This window comes from Panicum hallii, chromosome 2 (assembly GCF_002211085.1).
Source record: "Panicum hallii strain FIL2 chromosome 2, PHallii_v3.1, whole genome shotgun sequence".
NCBI classification, from domain to species: Eukaryota; Viridiplantae; Streptophyta; class Magnoliopsida; order Poales; family Poaceae; genus Panicum; species Panicum hallii.
Genome location: NC_038043.1, coordinates 2,620,206 through 2,641,296, shown reverse-complemented (window position 1 = coordinate 2,641,296; position 21,091 = coordinate 2,620,206). Strand labels below are relative to the sequence as shown.

Genomic DNA, 21,091 nt, shown 5'->3' with positions numbered 1-21,091 from the left:
TCGTTTAACCTCTCTCGAGGAGAAAATTAAAATAGCCAAAAGGTCAAAAGGATAGATTGGGTGCGGTTTTATTCCTCGACTTTCTTTCTTTCTCTTTATATCTCTACCGAAAAGCCCAGGCAATTACCAACCGCGTGAGCTAGGCGCAGCATGGGTGGCAGACACTTGCCTTCCTTTTACTGCCACCGCGAAGCAACTGCTGTTAGTCAAAAAGGTATAGTACTAGCACTGAAATAGCGCGTGTCTTGTTTTCCTCTCACAAATAGGGAGGGATCGATCCGAGGCAGGACCTGTGCAAAGTACTTAAACCTTAACGACTTTGGCCATCCACCCATTATTGCTATACATTCTGTGTTCGCCTGCCCAGTTTGGACATCCCGGCATCAGAGGACAGAGATATGTCTTGGCATCCTGCAAGTCCGATCAACATTGAGGAGGGCTACCGCGACCTCGAAGCGACGCCTCCTCGTTCGACCACAAACTCCACAGAAGATGTGGCGCCACTACCTGCTTCTACACCACCCACGCAAGTCCAGCAGGCGTCCAGAAGAAGGGGCGCCACCGGTGCTGGAGGTGGGGACGTTGCTGAAGGCAACGAATTCACCGGAGATGAGGATGGCGACGCTGCGCAACAAGCTCGTCTTCACATGCACGTCGCCATTGACATGGCTGCGTTGCAGCAGGCGGCTGCTCTTACGGGGGAAAACGCACCTACTGAGTCGGTGAGTTGCATCCATAATTCAGATGTTCTTCTCCTGTTCTTGTTCATTTCTTTAGTATTCATATTTTCATTCAGATGTCTTCTCCCTAGCATTCATACTTTCATTCTCTATAGGTTTATATTTGAGAACTCACCTTGGGCTAGGGAGAAGGAGGGATCCCACTAGTGCGGCTTCCCTATTTTGGACACCATATATAAGCATGAAAGACTTCGTGTTAATGCACCAACCTGCTTGCATCCCTAGCATTCATACTTCCATTCTCCAGCAATCCATCCATCGATCCATAGACCATAGCATGCCCATCCATCTATAGGTTTATATTTGAGAACTCACCTTGGGCTAGGGAGGAGGAGGGATCCCACTAGTGCGGCTTCCCTATTTTGGACACCATATGTATACATGAAAGACCCCATGTTGATGCACCAACCTGCTTGCATAGGTATAAGAATTTGAGAACTCACCTTGGGCTAGCGCGGGATCAGGGGTTGAGGTAGAGAGAGGGTGGGAGCACTGCTTAGAGTCGAGGGAGGACATGCACACCAACTCGGGGGTCGAGATCGGGAGAGGGAAGTCGCGCTAGGTCAGGGTTGAGGTCAGAGAAGGGGCGGCCTCTATTTTTGGTTCCGGCAGAGACCATACCAAGATTCAAGCTGCCCGCTACATTTGTGTTATGAAAAATGAAAAATAAAATACACTTCAAGCCAAGCTTGGGCTGCTAGAGAGCCTTTCAAAAAGAAAAGCTTGAGCTAGAGAGGAGCGGGCGAGCGGCGGGGATGAGTTGGCTTGGCTTAGCTGCTGGGTTCAGTTCGAGGTTGGGTCGGTTGGGGGAAAAAAATTCTGAACAAATGAAATCACACTTGCAAAAAAAAAACCCTCTAAGTTTCTTCTGTCTTAACTTCAGGTCAATAACAGAGGACTCGTCATCCTGTGGTCACCGTACTGTCCTAGCGTCGATGGAGGGCCGGCTAGATATATTGTCACCGTAGGCACTGCAAACCATGCGGGGCCACCTACACCATCGGTAAGTCTCTGCCGATTTGCTTGCATTCACGATTCGTCTTGGATTTTAAAAAGGACTATTTGCCATTCAAAATTTGAGCTTGCTTGCTGTTGTTCCTTCCTAGTAATTAAATTAAATAAAGTCGATCCCTAAAACTTGAAGACCGTATAGTTTATGCGATAGTACGTACTCCCTCCGTCCTTAAATATATAAATATATGTTCCTTGCTTAAGACAGGCAACCTAATTAGTTGAAAAATAAACTAATTAGCCCGTGTTAAACAACTTATTTTGTTTTATAGCATTTGTTTTGGAATAATAACTATATATATGTTATAGTTCTTGCAGGTGAAGCACTCAAGGAATTACGCCAAGCTGCTGCTGGCGCTCTTTGGCGTTTGTCTTTCCGCGTGCTCCGCGACGTTCCCCGTCGTGAAGCAGGCTGCTCCCGACGGGCTCCTGGTCCTCGCCTACGGCCTGCTGGTGGCGCTCGCCCTCGTGCTGCTGGCCGGCCTCCTCGCGACCTCCTTCGACAGGTCCCCCAGCTCGGCGATCTGGGGCAGGTACGCCCTGCAGCTCGCGCTCGGCCTAATCATTGGCTTCCTCACCTGGTCGGTCTGCTCCCTCAAGCACGGGCCAGGTTTCGACGTCGCCGTCGGGATCGCAGGCGCGCTGGCGTACATCGCGGTCGTGCTTCTCTTCCACACCCGCAAGTGGTGATCGCAAGTTTATATTGGGATGCATGCTCCTTTTCCATAAGGTCTTGTTCAGAATAAATGAATACAAAATAGAGAGATGGTAGGAAGAGTGTTAGCAGCCTAAGACTGTCAAGCCGTGAAGACTCTGGTGGCGATGGGCCGCGACGGGGACTTCGTGATCCCAGCTCCAGGATTGCCAGCCCACAATGGGTCCACGAGTGGCGGCGTGTGCGTGTGTCTCGCCTGCGAGCGAGAGGAAGAGATAAACTCATGTAATGCTCGGAATAAGACCTTTCCGATAAAGATTCATTCATTTTATCGGACGTTTCCATCCTAATGTCCGCTCGTAAAACCTTTCCGTGACTTCTAGTTCCAAGATTCTTTGAGTAACTGTTCATCTTCCAAACAGCCCCACCTCACCTCGCCCTCCTATAGCTAAAAAATCAGCCGCGCTGCCTGCACGCCTAGGTCGTGGTTGCACCGAGGGAGGAGAGGAAGAGGATGAGGATGGAGGCGGCGTGGGAGGCAAAGAAGGCGCAGTAGAGGAAGCATCGAGGTGGGCCTCCCGCAGCGCGACGCGACACGCCAGCAGGTCCTCCTCCTTGACCCACTGCTTCAGCAGCAGCCGGTGGGTCCTGCTCGCCGTGATCTGGCTCAGCGGGTGCTGCTACTGCCGCGCCTCCGCGGCGGTGGCGGCGGAGACGACGAGGGCGCTAGACTCGACCATGGGCGGCGGCGCTCGGGTCCGTCGAGCGGTTCGCGTGCGCGGCGGCTAGGGACGGGAGGGATATGGAGAGGGGAATTTGTGGTTCACTGCTTTTTTTTTTAATATGCGGTTTACATTCTTGAATTATCGTCAAAATCTGATTCTCAAATAAAATTGGATAAGAGAGACCATCCAACTGTCAAAAGCGGGCAACACCTTTAGTGTAGTTTCGAAATTGATTTTCTATTTTGTGAAAATTAAAAATTTTCAAATTTGAACTTAAAAATTCATAAATAATTCATTTCAAATCCGAAAAATACGTAATGAATATAATTTTTTTTAAAAAATGTAACATATCTACTGGCACTGTACTTGTCAGTTATTCATATCCATTTTTTATATTCATAGTTTTTTGTTGCTTGTAGTTATGAAAGACTGAAATAGAGCAATAATACACAGGTTACATTTTTTGAAAAATTTTGGTACTAGTTTCATATTTTTCTGATTTAAAATGAATTAGTTTTGATTTTTTAGATCTAATTAGAATTTTTTAATTTTTTTAAATTATAAAACCACCTTCGAAACCACGCTAAGGGCCAAATTTGCCCGGTTTCAACAGTTGGATAGCCTCTCTTATCTGGTTTTGTAGTTTAAGGTTAAAAATCGGATTTTTGTCATAGTTCAATGGTGTAAACCAGATTTTTTCCTTTTTTGTATTTTATATTGAATGGTTGATTCTGAAATATTGCAATAAGTAGTTTTGTTATGTTTTACTTGTTGATTCGAGATGTTGAAATGTTTCAACCCATTTTTATTATAATTTTTCTATTAAGCTGCAATCATGATGCAATTTGGAATATTTCATCAAATGACTATCTGATGTTAGATGGTTCTTTTTTTCGCGATGTATCATTATGTTCCACAAGATGCTTCCGCATGTTGCACTAGTTAGTTTGGGATGTTGTATTTTCAATGCTACACCATGTAATTTAGTCTGACGATTGAATGTTGCAAGCAACTTGACACACGTGATGCGGCGGATTTTTTTAATTCTCGTCAGATGGCTGAGAAGAATTTTAGTACGTATTTTGTATGTTGCAATTATTATTATTTCTTATTGCATATAGTGTATTGCTCATGTTGCATATGCTATCTTTTCATGTTGCACTTAAATGATGGAAGGAGTTTTACCATATGGCACCATCCGATACTAGCTCCGAATATCGGACATCCGGACGCTAGCAAGACTGAAAAACTTATCAAACAACTCAAACAGAGTGACCTGTCCTCGTCCCTAATTCTTCCTTCCGATCTCAATTTATGTCTGTTCCTCTTCCCTATTTCTACTAGATTACTCCATAGCTAACAAAGAGGTCTTTTACTACGGTGCATAGTATCATCACGTAGTGGTATAGAGTATAGATAAGATCTAACCATCCATTTCTAGCCTCTTCCTCCTTGTGCTTCTCCTACGATTGGAATTTTTTCCGCGACGCTAGGACGCCGCCTGTCTCATCCCCATGGCTCACCTGGATGGCCGCTGCCGCGCCTCCTCCCCGTATCCTCCCTGCCACCGCTGCTTGCTCTCTCCTAGTAGTCTGCGTAGCCACGGCGAGAAGCGCCAAAAGGCAAGAGGGAATGCTGAGACCGAGAGAAAAAAACACGGGGATCGGCCGGCGCCGTCCAAACTAGAGCATCCACTGCCAGGCTTGCGCGTCAGGGCGGCCCGCCGTCGAAACGTTGGTCGCAATCGTCATCGCCGAGACCTCAGATTTTCTCCTCTCCCGCCGCGACCGGACTCCAATTCTTCCTCAGTCGTTTGAATCCAACTTGATCCTTATATAATTTTAATATATTTTTAGCTTAAAATTGAAAAAGATCAGAGTCCGACCCGTTCGATTCTTTTAGAACCCGATCCTTAAATTATCTAGACTAAAATTTAAAATCTTTTACCATCCCTATCTGATCCCCGTCGTGGCGCTATGTTCTTAGTGGTCTCCATCCGGCTTCCTGCCACGGCAACCGACGACCAGCCGCACAACGCCAACGGCCGGCGAGACTCCGAGCATGATGTGCACCCGCCCCAGCCCAGCAGCCCAGCCGCTCTGGGAGCAGCAGCCAGTTCGAATTCAGACCCCGATCGTACACACTGTATGGGGCGCACGCATGGACCTTCACCGCACGCGCGCTGAGTTACGTCGTTGGATTGGCCAATATATCTAGAATGTAATGCTAGGATTCGAGCATCCGACGTGTAAAAAATCCGGACATTCCGACCCATATTGCAAGAGATAAATATTGATGTTGTAATTATTTTTTTATTTTGCACATTGGATGTTGCGTGAAACATGATGTTAATATTGTGGTGGAAATTTTCCATCCTTGAATCGAATATTAGAGTCATTTATATACTTTTTTATATTGCTGCAAGCGTTGGTTTCTAATGTTGCAACTGCTATTTATAAAAGTTGCAATGAACTGTCCGATGAAAAATTTCTGATTGGATGTTGGGACGCTAGCAATGCCGTATCTAGAATTCTAGACGGTGTCACGGTGATAAGCCAGTCAGTAGTCAACGCCTCAGCGGGCAAAAAAAAAATTGTGTGCTTTTCTGTTGCAGAGTCTGCGGTAACTGAAATCGTGAGAAACCCCTCTGTCAGTAATCCTTCGAGTTCCTCCGGTGATGACTCCACGTAAGTTACAACATGTGGTCTATCACAAGATGCAAACCTCGATACTATGTTCTCGTATGTCGTTGTCTTATAAAGTGGAAAAACAAAGTTTTGGTACAGCTTGAGCTTGATGCGTTCGCAGCGCCGGCAGTTCGGCACACATCGACACACACTATTACGCACTTAAGCAACCTAATCTTAGCTTACAAGAGCCCCTCACCAAACAGGCTGCCTAATCGCTTGTCTCCAGCGAGGATTCAAAGCTGGGCCTCTCGCTCGATCTTCTGAAGGAGTTGCAGCACATTAGCTCATGCTTGATACAACATGTGCTTGTCTATCAGACATGCTTAACTAGCAGCGACCGAGGAGACAAAGCAGTATCAAGGAAACGGATTTATCCTAAACCTCTATCTTGTTTAGACGGAGCAGCCGGCCGCGGGCGGAGCCACAGCTGGAACGGCGGCGGCACCAACAGCCACGGAACAGGCGGATCAAGGACCCCACGCACGGAACCGGCTTCTCGGACCCGCTGGCCGCCCCCATGCTGCCGTCCCCCGCCCCTTGCCGCCGCTGCTGGTGGTGACGACCCGCCCTCCCCGCCGGGGGGCCGCTGCTCGCGCAGGTCAGCACGCGGCTGTTCCCGCGGCCTGCGCCGCCGCCAGTCACAGTGGACGCGAGGAGAGGGAGGGGAACGGGATGGAGTGAGATTCAGTGGGCAAGTCCGTGAGTACTGTCGCGGTGACGTACCACCTCTTGAAACCGTTCATCCCAAGATCAACGACCAGATCTGCATAAACAGTACTCGTGCTACGTGAACAGCATCCGTGCAACAGTGTGTTTGCTGCAGGAGCTGCTACAGATAAGATGTGTACTCCTCCGAACGGGATAGAATAGAAATTATAACCTAAAGCAGAATGTAATATTTCACTGCGAGGATACAAAATACTATAAAAATGTAATATATGATTTTAAAGAAAAATATCTATACTAATCTGGATGAAATTTTTAGTAGTATACAATTAATTTTAACGGTCCGATATTTATATACTAGTCCTTTTAGAATGCTAGTATAGCCTTTGTATTGCGTATCGGAGAAGATCTCGATAGGATACGCATGAATAGAAAAGATATATTGTTGCAAAACAGAGTAACGGAAAAACACAGAAACTTACATGAAAGGTGTTTGGAACGGAGGAATTGAAATAGTAGAAGTTCTCTTTATTTAGTACTTATCTTCTTTACTTAGGTTAAGTACATACGAGTTTTCTTCTCTGTTAGATGAAACACGGGATGGATGCCGACGGCCGACCTCCTCCAGCCACTGGCCCGTCCAAGGCCCACTGCGCTCCCTGCTGGGCCTTCCAGCGTTGAGAGTCGTCCACGGCCTTCTTCTTCGAGCTCCGAGAGGGCCCAGACCAAACCGCACACGCCGCCGCCGTCTCCGCCCTCCGAGGGCCCAGGCCAAACCGCGCCGCGCACGACCCCCCTCACCGCCGGCGTCGCTCTGCTTCGCAGGCGTCCGGCGCGGCGAGCCTGGGCGTCGCTCTGCGGCCGCCCCCTCCTCTGCTGATTCTCGCTCGGTTCGCTGGCATTCGCGCCCGTAACAGGGTTTTGTCGCAGATGGCGTCGGAAGAGGCGGAGCGTGCCGTCATCGCGGAGGCGGTCGCCGCGAGGGCGAGGGACCTGGTCCGGGCCCTCCTCGCGCCTGGAGGCCTGATGAGCGTCGAGGACGCAGGGGTGACCGTGGCCGTCAGCGTGAAGAGCTGCCTCGCCAAGATTTCCCGTGAGAACCTCAACGTGTGCAGTCCTCAGGACGTCGAGAAGCTGGCCGTCGCGGACACCCTCACCGTCGTCGTCAACCTCGGTGTAAGTAGGAATGTAGGATTGACATATTGCATTAATGTTACTTGCGAGTAGACCCTTGTGGCGAGTTTCAGGTCGGCCGCGGGCACCCACCACTTTCCGCCATGCCATACCCTGCAGTGCTAGGACCTGAATCTGCATTCAATTTGGGATAATTTTGTGTTCGAAATGGATGAACATGGGTAAACACGGAGGAACACTAGAGATAGGCCTATTCTTCAGCTAAGAGAATTAAATTAGCGTTCAGCACCGTGAAATAAATTAGGTTCTTCTTTTACAGCAACGTGAAATAAAATACAGTCAGTTATTAGAGCGATCACAGCCACTTTACTATGGAGTAACTTGAAGTCTTTAACCCTGTCCATGGGATGATATTCATCTCAAAAACTGGGCAGTGAACTTCCAATCTTCATCACAATAAACTTCCACTTTACTATTTTCCTTCCAGCCGATGCCTACAGACTACTCTGCCTGAATGTTTAGAAGTTCTCCATCCATCAACCTGATTTATTGAGCTCTGACAAAGCTCATGGTAGTAACGTGGTAGCAACTGATATTGTGTTCCGTCGACTTATTCAATAGAATCCACTCCTCGTTCTCTTTTCCGTTCTTGTATTCTGCTGGATAATCAAAGTCCAACTTATGTTGTATTCCGCCAATCAGTCTGAGTACTATTATATTTAAGATTTTGGTGGCATTTCTTAATGACGAATTTAGCTCCCAATTAGTAGTGTCTCCACTTCTTTAAAGCTTCCAAAAATAGCCATGGCCTCCTTATCATAAGTAGATTTGGCAGATGCCTTTTCTCCCATATATTGCTGTAATATGCTATTTCCACAAGCATCAGTCTCCAAAATGAGGTTTGCTGAAGTTTGGATGGGTCAGACCTGGCAAGTTTTGTTTGTGAGTAGTGTGTTGGTGATCATAAAATCGTTGGTGGTTTGAGTATTATATTAGTGACTTGGTTCATAGTCTTTCTTCTGGTCGTTTCTTTATGTATGTGAGGTGTTTTTCTTATTTCCGGTTGTCTGTGTTTCTGTTCTCTTCTCTATTTGTGCAATGGAATAATGTTGTTCTTGTTTCAGTGAGAGGAAAAGGTTGATTTATATCTGATTGACATGCAGGCTGGATCACTGACCGCACCCCATAGCATGGTAGAGGAGTCAATCACCAAGGCAGTTGTGGCTTCCAGTGCCCAGGTGGGAGATACGAGTACCTCTTCGGTAAGTACATATACAGGATTTCACGATAATATTTTATTGATGTGATGTGACACAAAGAGTTTATGAATAGCTAAATGAGCTTGCATTTATTGAACTTGAATAATTGAAAATCAATAATATTTTCCATACTCTGCTTTATCTTGATTGACTCTGAAGACTTAACTAGTGTTTTATCTCCTGCAGGACTGCATTTTTGCTCTTTGATACTTGGTTGTGACTTTCTGCTACGTGGTGGCACTACTTGCACTGTTTGTTGTTCGTCTTAGCAACTAGTGACCTTGATATGATGTAGATCCTTTGTCTAGCTCGTATAGCTGAATGGTGAAATTTGTGGTGATTACTTCTGGATAACACGGTAACATCCATTGAACTTTCGTCTCTTGGTGGCACAAAAATAATGAAATTCTATGGTAAACTGGTAATTAGTATGATATGATATGATATGAGCAACTGCTTTTCGTAGAGTTCGTGTCTAATGCATATTTGTTTACAACTCTTTGCTTTATATTGCTTGGGGAAAAAATAGCTTATATAGTGGTGCTACTGTATATCTGTTTCGTAGTTGCCACTTTGTTTAGGTGAATGAACTCATAGAAACTACACTATATTTGCAGTAAAAGTTGTCAAAATCCACATGTTCTTTTGATTATCAAAGTTAAATCATGCCTGCTTCATACAACCGTTATGACCTGATGGGTTCATAAAACATTGGTCGTTATTGAAGCTCCTACATATGTCCTGTTTGCAGAAAAGTGAGCTAAAGTACTCTGGCATTGTAGGATGATGTATTGGAATATTGGTAAATATTAGCTGTATTTCCCATCTTTTCCAGGAAAAAAGAATCTATTCGCTATAAGTGTAGTTTCTATTAGATTTTGTCAGGATCTCGGAGTTCCAGACCAAGAACAACTCGTTGACAGCAAGAATTCGGAGAATAATTGAACGTTCAAGAAACAGAGCGGATTTGAGCAGAGATTGCCCACTGTATTACCGAATCGAAGGAGTTAAGTTGCGGATCCTAAGATACAGAAGGCCAACTACACAACGACCTGCTACGGGTAGAGCTAAATCCTACTCCCTTTGTTCCAAATTATATGTTATTTTAGCATTTCTACATTTTTAGATGCATAGTTTTTGCTATACACCTAAATATACATTATGTCTAGACACATAGTAAAATTTATGCACTTAGAAATGTCAAAACGAACTATAATTTAGAACGGAGGGAGTAGGGTGCTTAGTCATTATAAGCCTGGACGAGAGCCTAAATACAAGTGTGCGTAGTCATTAAGTGGTTAATTGAGTTTTACTGTTTTGGAAGAAGCAAAACACTGTTTAACATCTGAAAAAGGAAGGCACACGGACACTAATGCGCAGTGCTGTGATGGCGGCTGTCGGATGCACAGCACAACGGATGGTCTTGGTTAAACTCGTATTCTAGTCGCCTACTTGCTCTGCTGTTGCATGCCTGACGAAACTGAATGTGTTATGTAGTCTGTCACGTTTTAAAACAATTGTCGTAAAACAATCATTGCAACGAGGAGTGCAGATTATAAAACGAAGTACATCACCATTATGTATGAACATCCCGCTTGACTCAATATTGAACGCTCCAAACAAAGCATTTGGGAGTTGGATCATAGCCTGAAGTTGATAGATGAGGACTTTGTTTGGGGTGAGATGATGAGAAATCACAGCAATACATTCGATTGCACGACAACAATATATTCCAATAACTACCGGTTACTGCTCTCACATCCCCACAACAGATCCAGCTGACATCTGAAGTTAACATCAGAGCACGGTCACAACTCACAACAGTCCGAAACGGTAATAAAAAACTAAAAAAATATATAAGAAAAAGAAAGAGAAACTTGCATCTAGGGTAACTTTCCACCACCACCACTCGCTAGCTTCCACACTAGCATCAAAGCAGGCTATTGCTCATCGCTTACAGTGAAGCTCACAGAGCAGTGAGACGTCTATGTACTCTTGTCACATGTTCCACGAGAAGCCGCTGCCGCCTTGGTCTGCCATGAACAGCCCGCTTTCCGCCAGTTCATTGGAAATGAGATGGTCGAGATCATCTAATTCATGGAAGGGCTCAGCCTTGGAAGTCGCAGCATTGCTGCCTCCAGTAGCAGCAGCTGGGTTGCTGCTTACCGACTTGAAACTGTTACTTCTGCTGGGGACGATGCTGGCTGTGCTGTTGTTGATCACATTGCTCGGCCCGGTGCCGATTGTAGCTGCACCCTTTACGGTGCTGTTATTGATATGCTGAGTCTGCTCTCCAGTAGCAGCACTGTTGGTGTTAGCAGCTCCGGATGCGAGACCACTGTTTACATTAGGGTTGGCTGGAGGTGGTTGCTGCACCAAAGCATGGTTGTTAGTGTTCTTAACTTCTTGAAGCAGCTGATTTAAAACATGCTGCTGGTATTGTGGGTTCACACCCTGCAGATTATTTTGCACTCCCAAGCCCTGAAGATTACTATGCATTCCCAAGCCCTGGAGATTATTTTGCATTCCCATGCCCTGAAGATTGTTATGCTGGGGCATTGGATGCTGAAATGACGCAGAACGTTGGAATTGTGCAAGGTGCGCTTGGTTAGGTGCATGGAACGATCTAGATGCTTCCAGCTGTATTCCATTGTGCATCGCTGCAGAACCTTTGAAGACACTCGATGCCTCCTGCTGTATCAGGCTCTGATTTGCACTGGAGCTTCTGAGTATATTCTGGTAACTGTTTAGTGCTGTAGCATTTTGTGGAGTACTATTACCAACAGCTCCAACACCAGAAGTTCCGTTGTCCACATGAGCGCTTATTTCTTGTTTGAGACCCATGACTTTGGTGGTGTTCTGGTCATTGGGAAGGCCAGCAGCAGCCATTATGTGTTTTGCCTCTTGCGTATTCTGTCCTGGAAGCTTTGGTACATTTGGTTTCGGATAATTCTTCAGGCCCTCTGCATATGAACACAGAGCGCATTAAAATGACACCAAAATGTTATTGCATTCCGATAATCTACTCTTTTTGCTACTGTCCATGACATACAGTTCAATGCTTTGCTGTTGACAGAAGGAGAAAAAATGAAATAACTTATAATATTCCACTTCATCAGGTCCAGAAACAACTGACTCTACCAGGTTAAAACATAGCACCGACTGGGTTTGTCCCTTTATGGTTCAAATGTCGTTCAAGTGCTCCAGGGTTTGCTTATACAAAGAACTTGGACTAGCAATTAACTTTTCTAAAGAAGGCATATCATTTTAATAATATGCCCTACTATCTTCATAGAAACAGTGAGCAAAACATTGGTCACAACCTACTTTAGAAAAAAAAAATATTCAGCCACAGCTAACAATTGACAACTGGGTATAAGCTGAAGCCAATGATAGGTATAAACTGAAAACAGTGATAGGTATAAACTGAAAACAGTGATAGGGTTTGTGACTGTATCTTCATAGAAATGTGCATGATCATACCTATAGGGCCAAGATTGTTCTTGTTAGTGAACTCAATCAAGTCCTTCATATGATTCACCACCTCCGATATCTGAAAACGACCCATGATCATCAGTGTACTTGATGCATATGAACATCCAGAACAATAGGATGGACAGGCAGATAATTACAGTGTACTAATGTGATGGGAACAGTCTCTAATTACCTGTAGGCAGCGAACATATCGTTTAGAAAGACCATGTTCATTCAAGGTGTGGTGCTCCAGATTCCTCGCTAGTTGCCGCGATGCAGTCACAAACCTAACAGTACGAGAGAAAAAAATGTTGTTATTGCTTTAGTAAGATTAAAAAAACAAGATTGCTCTGAGATGCAGGTTTTTTCATTTATCATGGCAAAAAATCAATATATAATGAACAATGCAGCAGTGGAGAATAGTTTATTCACTAACATGTCGCAAATGGTTTGTGCTTCATCATTTGAAACCCTTGCAGGACCACTTCCACTAGTAGCAGCTTGGTATCTCTGGGCAACTTGTAGCAGATTATTGACCTGAAAGGCAGAATCATGTGTAAAATATAAGATATCAAAGTCACCAATGATAGTTACAATTCAGTAAAACACACATATGCACTTAGGGAATGCCCTCAGAGTACATATAAGAAAAATGACATGAGAATGGGTTAAAAAGGTTTGATCCTCTATGGGTTTTTTTTTTTTGGAAGAAGTTTTGAACTCCATTACATCAATGAGAAATGAAGAATCATCAAAATAGTTTGTGGAAGAGCTCGAATTGTGATAGAAACAGACATGTTTTCACCAATCATGAAGGATCCAACAAAGTTGTCATGTAATAATTAGATTTCTGCTGCATCATTTATGTTTCATCACCTAACACCTAGGTTGCCGAGCAATAACTATATTACTATGCCCTAGAAAAACTATATTACTATGCAGTTATGCAGGGTTAAATCTTAAATTAACAATTTTGTAGCCAAATTAAAGTGGAAGAGTGTGCTGGTCTACGAACTCCACCTGTGGTGCCAGAACCCTGCGGGTGATATACTCTTCATGTCGCCGTGAACAGAACTCCCAGGACATTATCTACATAATTCACAGGCAAAAAGCTGATAAGAATGATTAATGCCCCTTGCTTGGGATTACTTCTATGCTTACAAATGATACACATAACATGGACATGCTACAAAAATGGCAAGTACGTGAGCGAGCTACTACACGAAGCATACCTTTAATTCTGGTGTGAATATAATTCTCAGATGCCCCTCATGTGTAACATGTAGATGCTCATAAACACTCTTTTGAACAACTTTTTTATGCTCCAGCAGCATTAATCCATTAGGCAACCGGAATTCATTGGGCATGTCGAGGAATAGGTATTCATCTATAACGCCATGATCAAATCTGATTTGACACAGTCTAGGAAGCACTTCATATGTAGCCTCTGTAAGATGGGATCAGATATAAAAAGGGTAACTGGGTAAGAGATGCTGCTTGTATTGCAAGTACCAAATCAGAAAGCTACTTGAACAACAGATGCTAAGCTGTGCATCTATGTTATGGCGACAGCACTTGCGTGATGCACAGATGACAAGTAGATAACACAAATTTAATCTTGCCTTACCACAGATTCAATGTGAAAAGGTACGCAACAATGCAATGTCACCATGCTATTTTAAATGTTCTTCATTTGTGGATGATCAAATGCATGCACACAGCATGATTGTGACCACTCAGCATATAGTCATGGATAACTATTATCAATCTTGATGTCTATGCATGATGTATTATAACAATTTGTAATATCACATACTTGCATCTTTGTTCTGGTCCAAAACTGTACACAATTTTGTCTACCACAAGATACTTATGGAAAGTGTTGAGTTTGGCTACCAACTGATCAAGCATGTTTCAAAGAGGAACCAAGAAAACCAAAATTTGAATACGAAGAAAAGCATCATGAATATAGTTTGCCAGAGTTGACAGAAATTACTAACCATATCCTTTCCCACCATGTGTATTGCAAATGTCACACCGCCACGAATCCTGTAATGGATAAAATAGGATTGTATGAAGCGTTAATGAATATATACATCACATTTTGTACTTTTGAAAAAAAAAGGAATATTCTCCCTCACATTCTTTTTTCTTGAATACGCAGGAGAGCTGCGTTTCATTTGATTAAGAATAGAGAATAAAATACAAAGAAGGGGTCACAAGGATCTCTCACACTAACTTTAAATGTGCAGGAGCAAAAAGAATCAGCCTTTTCTATTTAAGTACTGCAACAAGTAAACTCTTTACTACCAAAAGCTATACCTACAAAGTCTATTTGGCTGCCATTAACAGAGCCTCCAAGCAGAAGTTTAAGAAGATGCTAATCATTGTTGTTTTGAAATCAAACAGAAAGTGATGCTGGACATGGACCATAAAACCAAGATCGATATAATCGCAAGTAAATTTGCTACTGTGAAGTGCAAACTGTTAACTAACCAGAGCTGTTTGCGGAGTAGAAACTGAACCATTTGGTCTCTTTTCATAAGAAGAGACACACCATCTTTCTCTTGCTCGTGGTGCAAAATATTCCTCAACAAGCTTCCTCCAGTATGTTATGGTATTATTCTACAAGACAGCATGCAAGTATTAATTGTACTCCCGAGACTTGTATCTTGTAATCTCATGATCAATAATTATAATGCAGAAATGTACCTCTGGACGATGACGCTTGTGATACAAATACTGCAATAGCCTGCGGGAACAAAGCCCACTGTCGACAGGAGTCCTAATAGGTCCAGCTAGCTGCATTCCAGGCTGTGCTAGTGGTGGTCTAAGCTGAGGCTGACGAGGGATGCCAATTTGAGACTGTTGTATCTGAGCAAATGGTTGCAACAACTGCTGCTGCTGCTGCTGCCGCTGCTGCATCTGTGCCAGTTTATGCTGCTGGAGCAAAGCTTGAAGCTGTGGGTTCTGTTGCCCCTGAAGATGCAGAGAACTCTCACCATGGAGCAGCTGCTGAATCAGCTGATGCTGTAGTATATCATCTTGCCTAACATCAATTCTTGATTTCTTTTGAGGATGCAATGCACCACCAGCCTCAATCATAGGATGTGATGTTACACTTGAAGACCTCCGCTTTTGCACCTGGTCTTGGGGTGGACTTTGCTGCACAATTGAACCATCAATGACTGAAGAGCCAGAGATGTTATTTGATGAAAATGATATTGGGGAGGCTGGAACACGCATGAATGAATCAGTATTCATGCTTGTGCTTGGCTGCAACTTTGCACCTCCGGAGAATGATGAGTTGGCATCCGTCATCACCTCAAAGAATCTCAGATAAAAGCAGGGAACATAACTAGAAATCACCGACAAAGATCTTCAAATATTTGTAGCTAAGATCTGTTATGAGAGAGTAAATATTAGTGAAGATTAACGAAGTCATGTAATACAAATGTGCAAGTGACAATGGAGGTTTATCATCAATTTTCTTGAGCAATTAGAGGATGTACCAACAGCCCATCAATCTCACAGCCCATAAGTCATAAAAGGTTCAAACAACAGACACCAAGTGTCATTGCTAGGGGTCTAGAACTGGAGATGGCATAACCTTTTATCTTCCAAAGAAAACAAATTTGCAATTATTCAACTGATGCCAAGATATTCCCAGAAATACACAAAACTGGGACATGAGAAAGTACCAGATGCAAACAAAAAAATCACATGAATGGTAACTTTTTGGTAACAAAAAGCCTGAACAACCAACTGATCATCTCCATAACAGCAAAACAGCACATTCAACTTGTCTCAGATATGAGCCTAGTACAATGGTGCTGGAGAAACAGTAACAATAAGCAACTGCATAATGATGGCCTATCTTCAGCAAGAGCTAAAGAATCTAACCTCCTACCTATCTGATAAACGAAGCAGCAGAGTATCACCAATAGAACAAAACCAATCATATATCTTCAATTGTATAGAGGATCAAACTGTAAGCAGGAAAAAAAGAAAAGAGGAATCTTGATACAACTTCAAGATACACCTTGAAATCATTTTGTTACCCGAAATCCATATATTTGAGATATATTCTTTAATGTATCGAAGCTACTCTCCAGCAGCAAGATGGAACACATCTCTCGTTGAATATTGTTGGCCTCCCCAAGACTACTAATTTCCAACATAAAATCAGTGTACTATAAAGTGCTCGCTGTTAGGCAGCAAGGTATCTTGGCTTGGCACAACCTAAGCGGCTACCTTGAGAGGCCTTGCGCCAGTGTTTGAGTTTAGGGCATCAAATAGCTCACAAAAGGAGGCGGTGGCAACAGCGCATGAGCTAGAATTTGATGGCAGTGAAGTTGGGTCTTGGGGAGGCAGGGAGTAGGACATGTGTAGGTTGGCCGTTGGTAATTCCCCCCAAATTGCAGCAGCAGTGCAGGGGTGGACGCCACACAAGATTGATTTTTCTTTTCTTCACTCCATTCATGGGAGCCACTTACATGACACTGACGCTATCTATGTTCTCAGCCAATCTTAGCAAATAAACAATTCAGCTGAACGAACTACACTTAACAAGCTAGGAGAAACTGCAGAGTTAAACATTTTCCCAAAGAAATGGAGAGGGCTAACAAAGGAATGAACATAAAGAAGTAACACATGAAAACACATCAGGAGCAATAATGGACTGAAATTACAGACATAGTAAATGAAAATCTCCCGAATACTACTCGACAACTAAATCCTAGAGCGATTCCTCCCCTTTCAGATTCCTACCCGACCAAGAGAATCCCCAAAACTTTTGCTCTGCACGGGTTGATAGATAGATAACCCTAATAAAAACTCACCCAAATCCAATCGGACCAGCAAGCAAGTCCAAGCAATCGATTCGACAGCACGACCAAGAGAGAAATTTCCGCCCCACACGAAATTCGCGCGGGCGCTGCATTGCAGGAACCCGCACCCATGTTTCGCTCAAAATCCCCCAATCCCCGTCGAGCAAGAAAGAAAAATCCCCAAAACAGGGTGAGAGGGAGAAAGAGAGAGGCGGAAAGAGGATGGATTGCTTAAACGCTCACAACCAGTCCAGAAATCAATCGCGTACCATCAGATAGGGATTAAAAATCTCACCTTACTGCTGCTGCAATTTTTTTCTCTCTCCCCTCCTCCCGTTGCAGTTCTCTACTTCTCTTCTCGTGCTCCTATTCATCCGTTCGTGTGCTCAGTGCTCTAGTATAGATTCCGCGGCGCCCGTCGGCGGGGTGACCGGCCGCAGCCCGTGGCGCGGCCCGCTTTGACTGCCCTTGACCAGTCTAGGAGCAGTCTCAGCCGTCGGATTGAGGATGCGCCTACACGCCGGCGCTTGCGATTGATTGGTTGGGGACGGGGAAACCGGGACAGGGCCACCGGGAGTCGGTCTCTGGCTACATGCACATCGTGATTGTACACAAGCGATAGAGGCGGTGGGACGGGCACATGAGTAGGGACAGTAGGGTAGGAGTCTTTGCAACAACTTATGGTGATTACACATATATAGTGTCTCATGAGGTAAGTGGTCATGTGGTTTTACTAGTATTGACACGTGAGCGTGATGGTACATATATAAATTTTTCCTATATTCATTGTCATATATTATTTTGCACATGGATATATCGTGAGAAAATATGTAGTGTGGTGCAAGACCAACAACGATGGATCTTATTACTAATAATGTAAGGGTGGGTGATTGGTAAAAATGCATTCATATATGAATAAACTTGTATATGAAACATTATAAGTATAGAGCCTTTGGATTGATGGTGGTAGGGTCCATCAACGGTAATGTGAGGATGGGAGGTTGTAGTTTATGCTTTTGTTTATATTGTTGTTATGGATCATCTTGCATACAAACATACTGAGCCCATTGAAAATGTTGTCTGGTGCAATATTTATGTGTAGCTGCAACAATCAAGTACTCTTTGTAGGATTTTTATTCTTTCTTTTTTGAGGTAAGAAGAGGAGGGCTAGACTGCACAGCGGTGCCGCTGTAGCCATAAGTCCATAACCATCACTTCTACTATTGCAAGTGTATATGTGATGTGTTATGGGGTCGACAGTGGACTAGTCTAGTGGTGAGCACTTATAAGTAGTAACATCATGGTGCATTGATGGAGAATACCTATGTGTATTTTTATCTTTACTTGCAAATATAAAGGTCGTGTACATATCACACTTGGATTTTTTTCTGCGATAGGTTCGATATGGATTTTGTTGTGTTTTCACGTTCTTATTGTACTTGAGTCCGTTTAGATTATTGTCGTGATTGGCGATAGCGAGTCCATGACGCCATGTGGCGCCTGGGCCACGTGTCATGAGAACTGCTAATAAACCAGAAAGATCGGTTTGGGATGATCTTGAAGGATAATGATAGGATCACAAAGCAGTTATCTAGTGATAGGAGTGTGCACCACACACATTTATTGTAGGAATTAGCCTTCTTGTTGCTGCATAATAGCAATATAGGCTTTCAGACTTCTTTGGTGCAGAGAGTTCTATAGTAAATCAACCTTAGATTTTTCTTTTCACAGTTAGCAGTAACTTTTAAACTCTAAATTGTATTATCTTTGTTTTGTTTATGGCATTTTCTACAAGATAGCAAGTATACAGTTCTGTTGGGACCCATGCTTTGAGAGTCCATGCCCACATCTGTTGCAATATATGTCCGCCTTCATGCACCAATTAATTTCTTGAAGCTATATGTTTTTGGCAGTATTACATTTGGTGTTTTCATCATATTATCAGGTTTAGTTGTTGGACTGTCGGGTACAACACCTAGATCAATACGTTACACAAAAATGATCACTATTGCAGCACTTGCTATGATGTTGATCTTGTTTACTATTGGCCTATATAGGATGTTTCATTCAAAACCATATCACACTACCTGTGGTGCTACATGCTCTGTGCTAATCAGGAGTTCGATAGTTGAGCCACGTACCCATGCGCGCCAACATAGTCCTCCCACTCTGTCTACCCCCCATCGACCCTGAGCACCGCCCACCAACTTTCTCTGTGTCGGCCTCGGAATTATTTCGATGAAGAATATGTGCTCTGGTGGGAACAACGGTTCTAACGACGAGGAGAATGATATTGTGATGTCTCATGTCTCTAGCTGAAGCTGCTTCTAGGGGAACCAAAGAGGGGGTCGTTGATACCTTCCAAGTAGTGAGGCAAGGCTAGCAGAGTACCCATAGGGTGCTTTAATCAAGGATTTGTTGCATGTTTCGCTTGCATAGAAGGTTGGTGACGGTGGCGCGGAATGAGCCTTGGATGCTATGATGAAGAAATTCAACTTCGCAAGTCGGTTTGACTCTAATCTCATCAAGAAAGTAAAGATCATAGCTAGCTATGGAGCCAAGGCTGGACTTCAAGTTGAGCTTATGGTGACGCGACCTAACATTAAAGTGCATGGTGTGAAGGTAGTTAGAAACATATTTAGCTGAATTATTTTGCTTGATCTGTTGTAAATATACTTTATCAATCAATGAGATGATTATCTTGGATATCGCGCCGACAGTAGCAGCTACAAGGCGCGGTTAGCATCCTTCATCTAAAATTCTCACCCAATGTAAGTTTCCTTAAGTAATTGGCGGATTGTTGTTAGGCATATGGATTGTGATAGGCCTCAACACTCAGAACCGCTAGATCTAAATAGGATTGTTCCTGATATTTCTGGGCTTGAAGTGAGACCAAAATCAAAACACACACTAGTTATAAAATAAACTGTATTAAATTCTAGTGATACTAAAATGTGAGGCTCAATTATTTCTTGCCATAAATTCTAGGTATTCTTAAATATATGATTAAATTACTAGTGGTTCTTCGTAGGAACACAAAAGGATTTAGAATAAAGATATGTTTGAGAGAAACTAAAATTAAGGATGATTGTTTCGTATTTCTTGCCTAATAAATAATGTGTTATTGTTTTGGCATTATAATGCAACAATGGGTAATGAAGTAACCAAGACAATTAGACAACATATGAAAAGAAACTATCAGCATTAATTGATTAGCACATATCCTCCTATCTTTGTTATTTGACATTGATGGCAGGCCAATGCACAATCAGACTATTTCTCGCATTGTCTCTCATCCCTTCAATAGAGTTGCAATATTAGTAGCTTATTTGGTTCTACATTTGTATGATTTCTTTGATAATAGTGTGCCTGAAAGCTTGTTGGTTTTTTCCCTATCAAACAAGTTTATAATTGAGCTAATTGTTTGGAAGCTTAGTCCTAAGAAATATTTAAGACCCGCAAGTTTATAGTCATTCATCCTTTATTTAACACACAACCAACTTAAAAATAGATATTTAAGATATAAGCTAGCTGTCATCCACTTATCAGAAGGTGGACTTCTTCTAGTAGCCTGGACACTCAAAGAAATGCTGAACCACATGAACAAACTTTGTCGAGTCTAGAAATTAAAGTAGGATATTCTTGGTTGAAGGCATCTAGCCATAAAGATGCTGGATTCTCCTCGTGTTTGTCACGACACTTCAGAATTGGGAATAGTAAAGTATCATGTGTCAAGCTATCACTTGGAAAATAGCTAGCTAATTACAGTACCACATAGATATAACTATAAAATTTTCTTGTGGCACGAATGAAAATTTGGGCAAAATATACACACATTCGGGTAAGAACTAATAAGGCTATTGGCCTGGTGCCGGTGAGCTCCAATCAGTTTTGCTAAAAAAACTCAT

At 43.2% G+C, this 21,091-nt stretch overlaps 3 protein-coding genes across 7 annotated transcripts; 2 read left to right on the top strand and 1 right to left on the bottom strand.

The window, feature by feature from the left end:
* Positions 1–300: 300 nt before the first annotated feature.
* LOC112882521 lies at positions 301–3,906 on the top strand. Of its 3 annotated transcripts, none has more exons than XM_025947599.1 (3): positions 301–722; positions 1,624–1,743; positions 2,070–3,906. In XM_025947599.1, exons 1-3 carry the CDS (start codon positions 399–401, stop codon positions 2,439–2,441), a joined length of 816 nt encoding a protein of 271 aa, XP_025803384.1. In that variant the 5' UTR covers positions 301–398; the 3' UTR covers positions 2,442–3,906. The 3 variants fall into 3 exon arrangements, with proteins under 3 accessions (XP_025803384.1, XP_025803383.1, XP_025803386.1); XM_025947598.1 differs by having other exon boundaries at positions 2,061–3,906; XM_025947601.1 differs by lacking the exon at positions 1,624–1,743 and having other exon boundaries at positions 2,061–3,906.
* Positions 3,907–7,211: 3,305 nt separating this feature from the next.
* Positions 7,212–9,345, top strand: LOC112880442. Its single transcript, XM_025945074.1, has 3 exons — positions 7,212–7,663; positions 8,785–8,883; positions 9,067–9,345. Exons 1-3 carry the CDS (start codon positions 7,418–7,420, stop codon positions 9,085–9,087), a joined length of 366 nt encoding a protein of 121 aa, XP_025800859.1. The 5' UTR covers positions 7,212–7,417; the 3' UTR covers positions 9,088–9,345.
* Positions 9,346–10,548: 1,203 nt separating this feature from the next.
* LOC112880440 (probable transcriptional regulator SLK2) lies at positions 10,549–17,628 on the bottom strand. Of its 3 annotated transcripts, none has more exons than XM_025945073.1 (11): positions 17,479–17,628; positions 15,067–15,756; positions 14,851–14,979; positions 14,355–14,403; positions 13,587–13,801; positions 13,375–13,443; positions 12,791–12,891; positions 12,548–12,641; positions 12,364–12,433; positions 11,334–11,843; positions 10,549–11,250 (listed from the first exon to the last, which is right to left on the bottom strand). In XM_025945073.1, exons 2-11 carry the CDS (start codon positions 15,673–15,675, stop codon positions 11,228–11,230), a joined length of 1,869 nt encoding a protein of 622 aa, XP_025800858.1. In that variant the 5' UTR covers positions 15,676–15,756; positions 17,479–17,628; the 3' UTR covers positions 10,549–11,227. The 3 variants fall into 3 exon arrangements, with proteins under 3 accessions (XP_025800858.1, XP_025800857.1, XP_025800856.1); XM_025945072.1 differs by having other exon boundaries at positions 10,549–11,843; positions 15,067–15,519; positions 15,645–15,756; XM_025945071.1 differs by having other exon boundaries at positions 10,549–11,843.
* Positions 17,629–21,091: the final 3,463 nt, after the last annotated feature.

What these genes read in the sequence shown, in the direction of transcription:
- LOC112882521 (XM_025947598.1), top strand. Translation starts at nt 399, where the DNA reads ATGTCTTGGCATCCTGCAAGTCCGATCAACATTGAGGAGGGCTACCGC. An exon ending in AAAACGCACCTACTGAGTCG is followed by an intron (nt 723 to 1,623) that starts GTGAGTTGCATC and finishes TCTTAACTTCAG; the next exon opens with GTCAATAACAGAGGACTCGT. An exon ending in CGGGGCCACCTACACCATCG is followed by an intron (nt 1,744 to 2,060) that starts GTAAGTCTCTGC and finishes TATATGTTATAG; the next exon opens with TTCTTGCAGGTGAAGCACTC.
- LOC112880442 (XM_025945074.1), top strand. Translation starts at nt 7,418, where the DNA reads ATGGCGTCGGAAGAGGCGGAGCGTGCCGTCATCGCGGAGGCGGTCGCC. An exon ending in CCGTCGTCGTCAACCTCGGT is followed by an intron (nt 7,664 to 8,784) that starts GTAAGTAGGAAT and finishes ATTGACATGCAG; the next exon opens with GCTGGATCACTGACCGCACC. An exon ending in GAGATACGAGTACCTCTTCG is followed by an intron (nt 8,884 to 9,066) that starts GTAAGTACATAT and finishes TATCTCCTGCAG; the next exon opens with GACTGCATTTTTGCTCTTTG.
- LOC112880440 (XM_025945071.1), bottom strand. Translation starts at nt 15,675, where the DNA reads ATGACGGATGCCAACTCATCATTCTCCGGAGGTGCAAAGTTGCAGCCA. An exon ending in GCAGGGTTCTGGCACCACAG is followed by an intron (nt 12,892 to 13,374) that starts GTGGAGTTCGTA and finishes TCTGCCTTTCAG; the next exon opens with GTCAATAATCTGCTACAAGT. An exon ending in GATATGTTCGCTGCCTACAG is followed by an intron (nt 12,434 to 12,547) that starts GTAATTAGAGAC and finishes GGTCGTTTTCAG; the next exon opens with ATATCGGAGGTGGTGAATCA.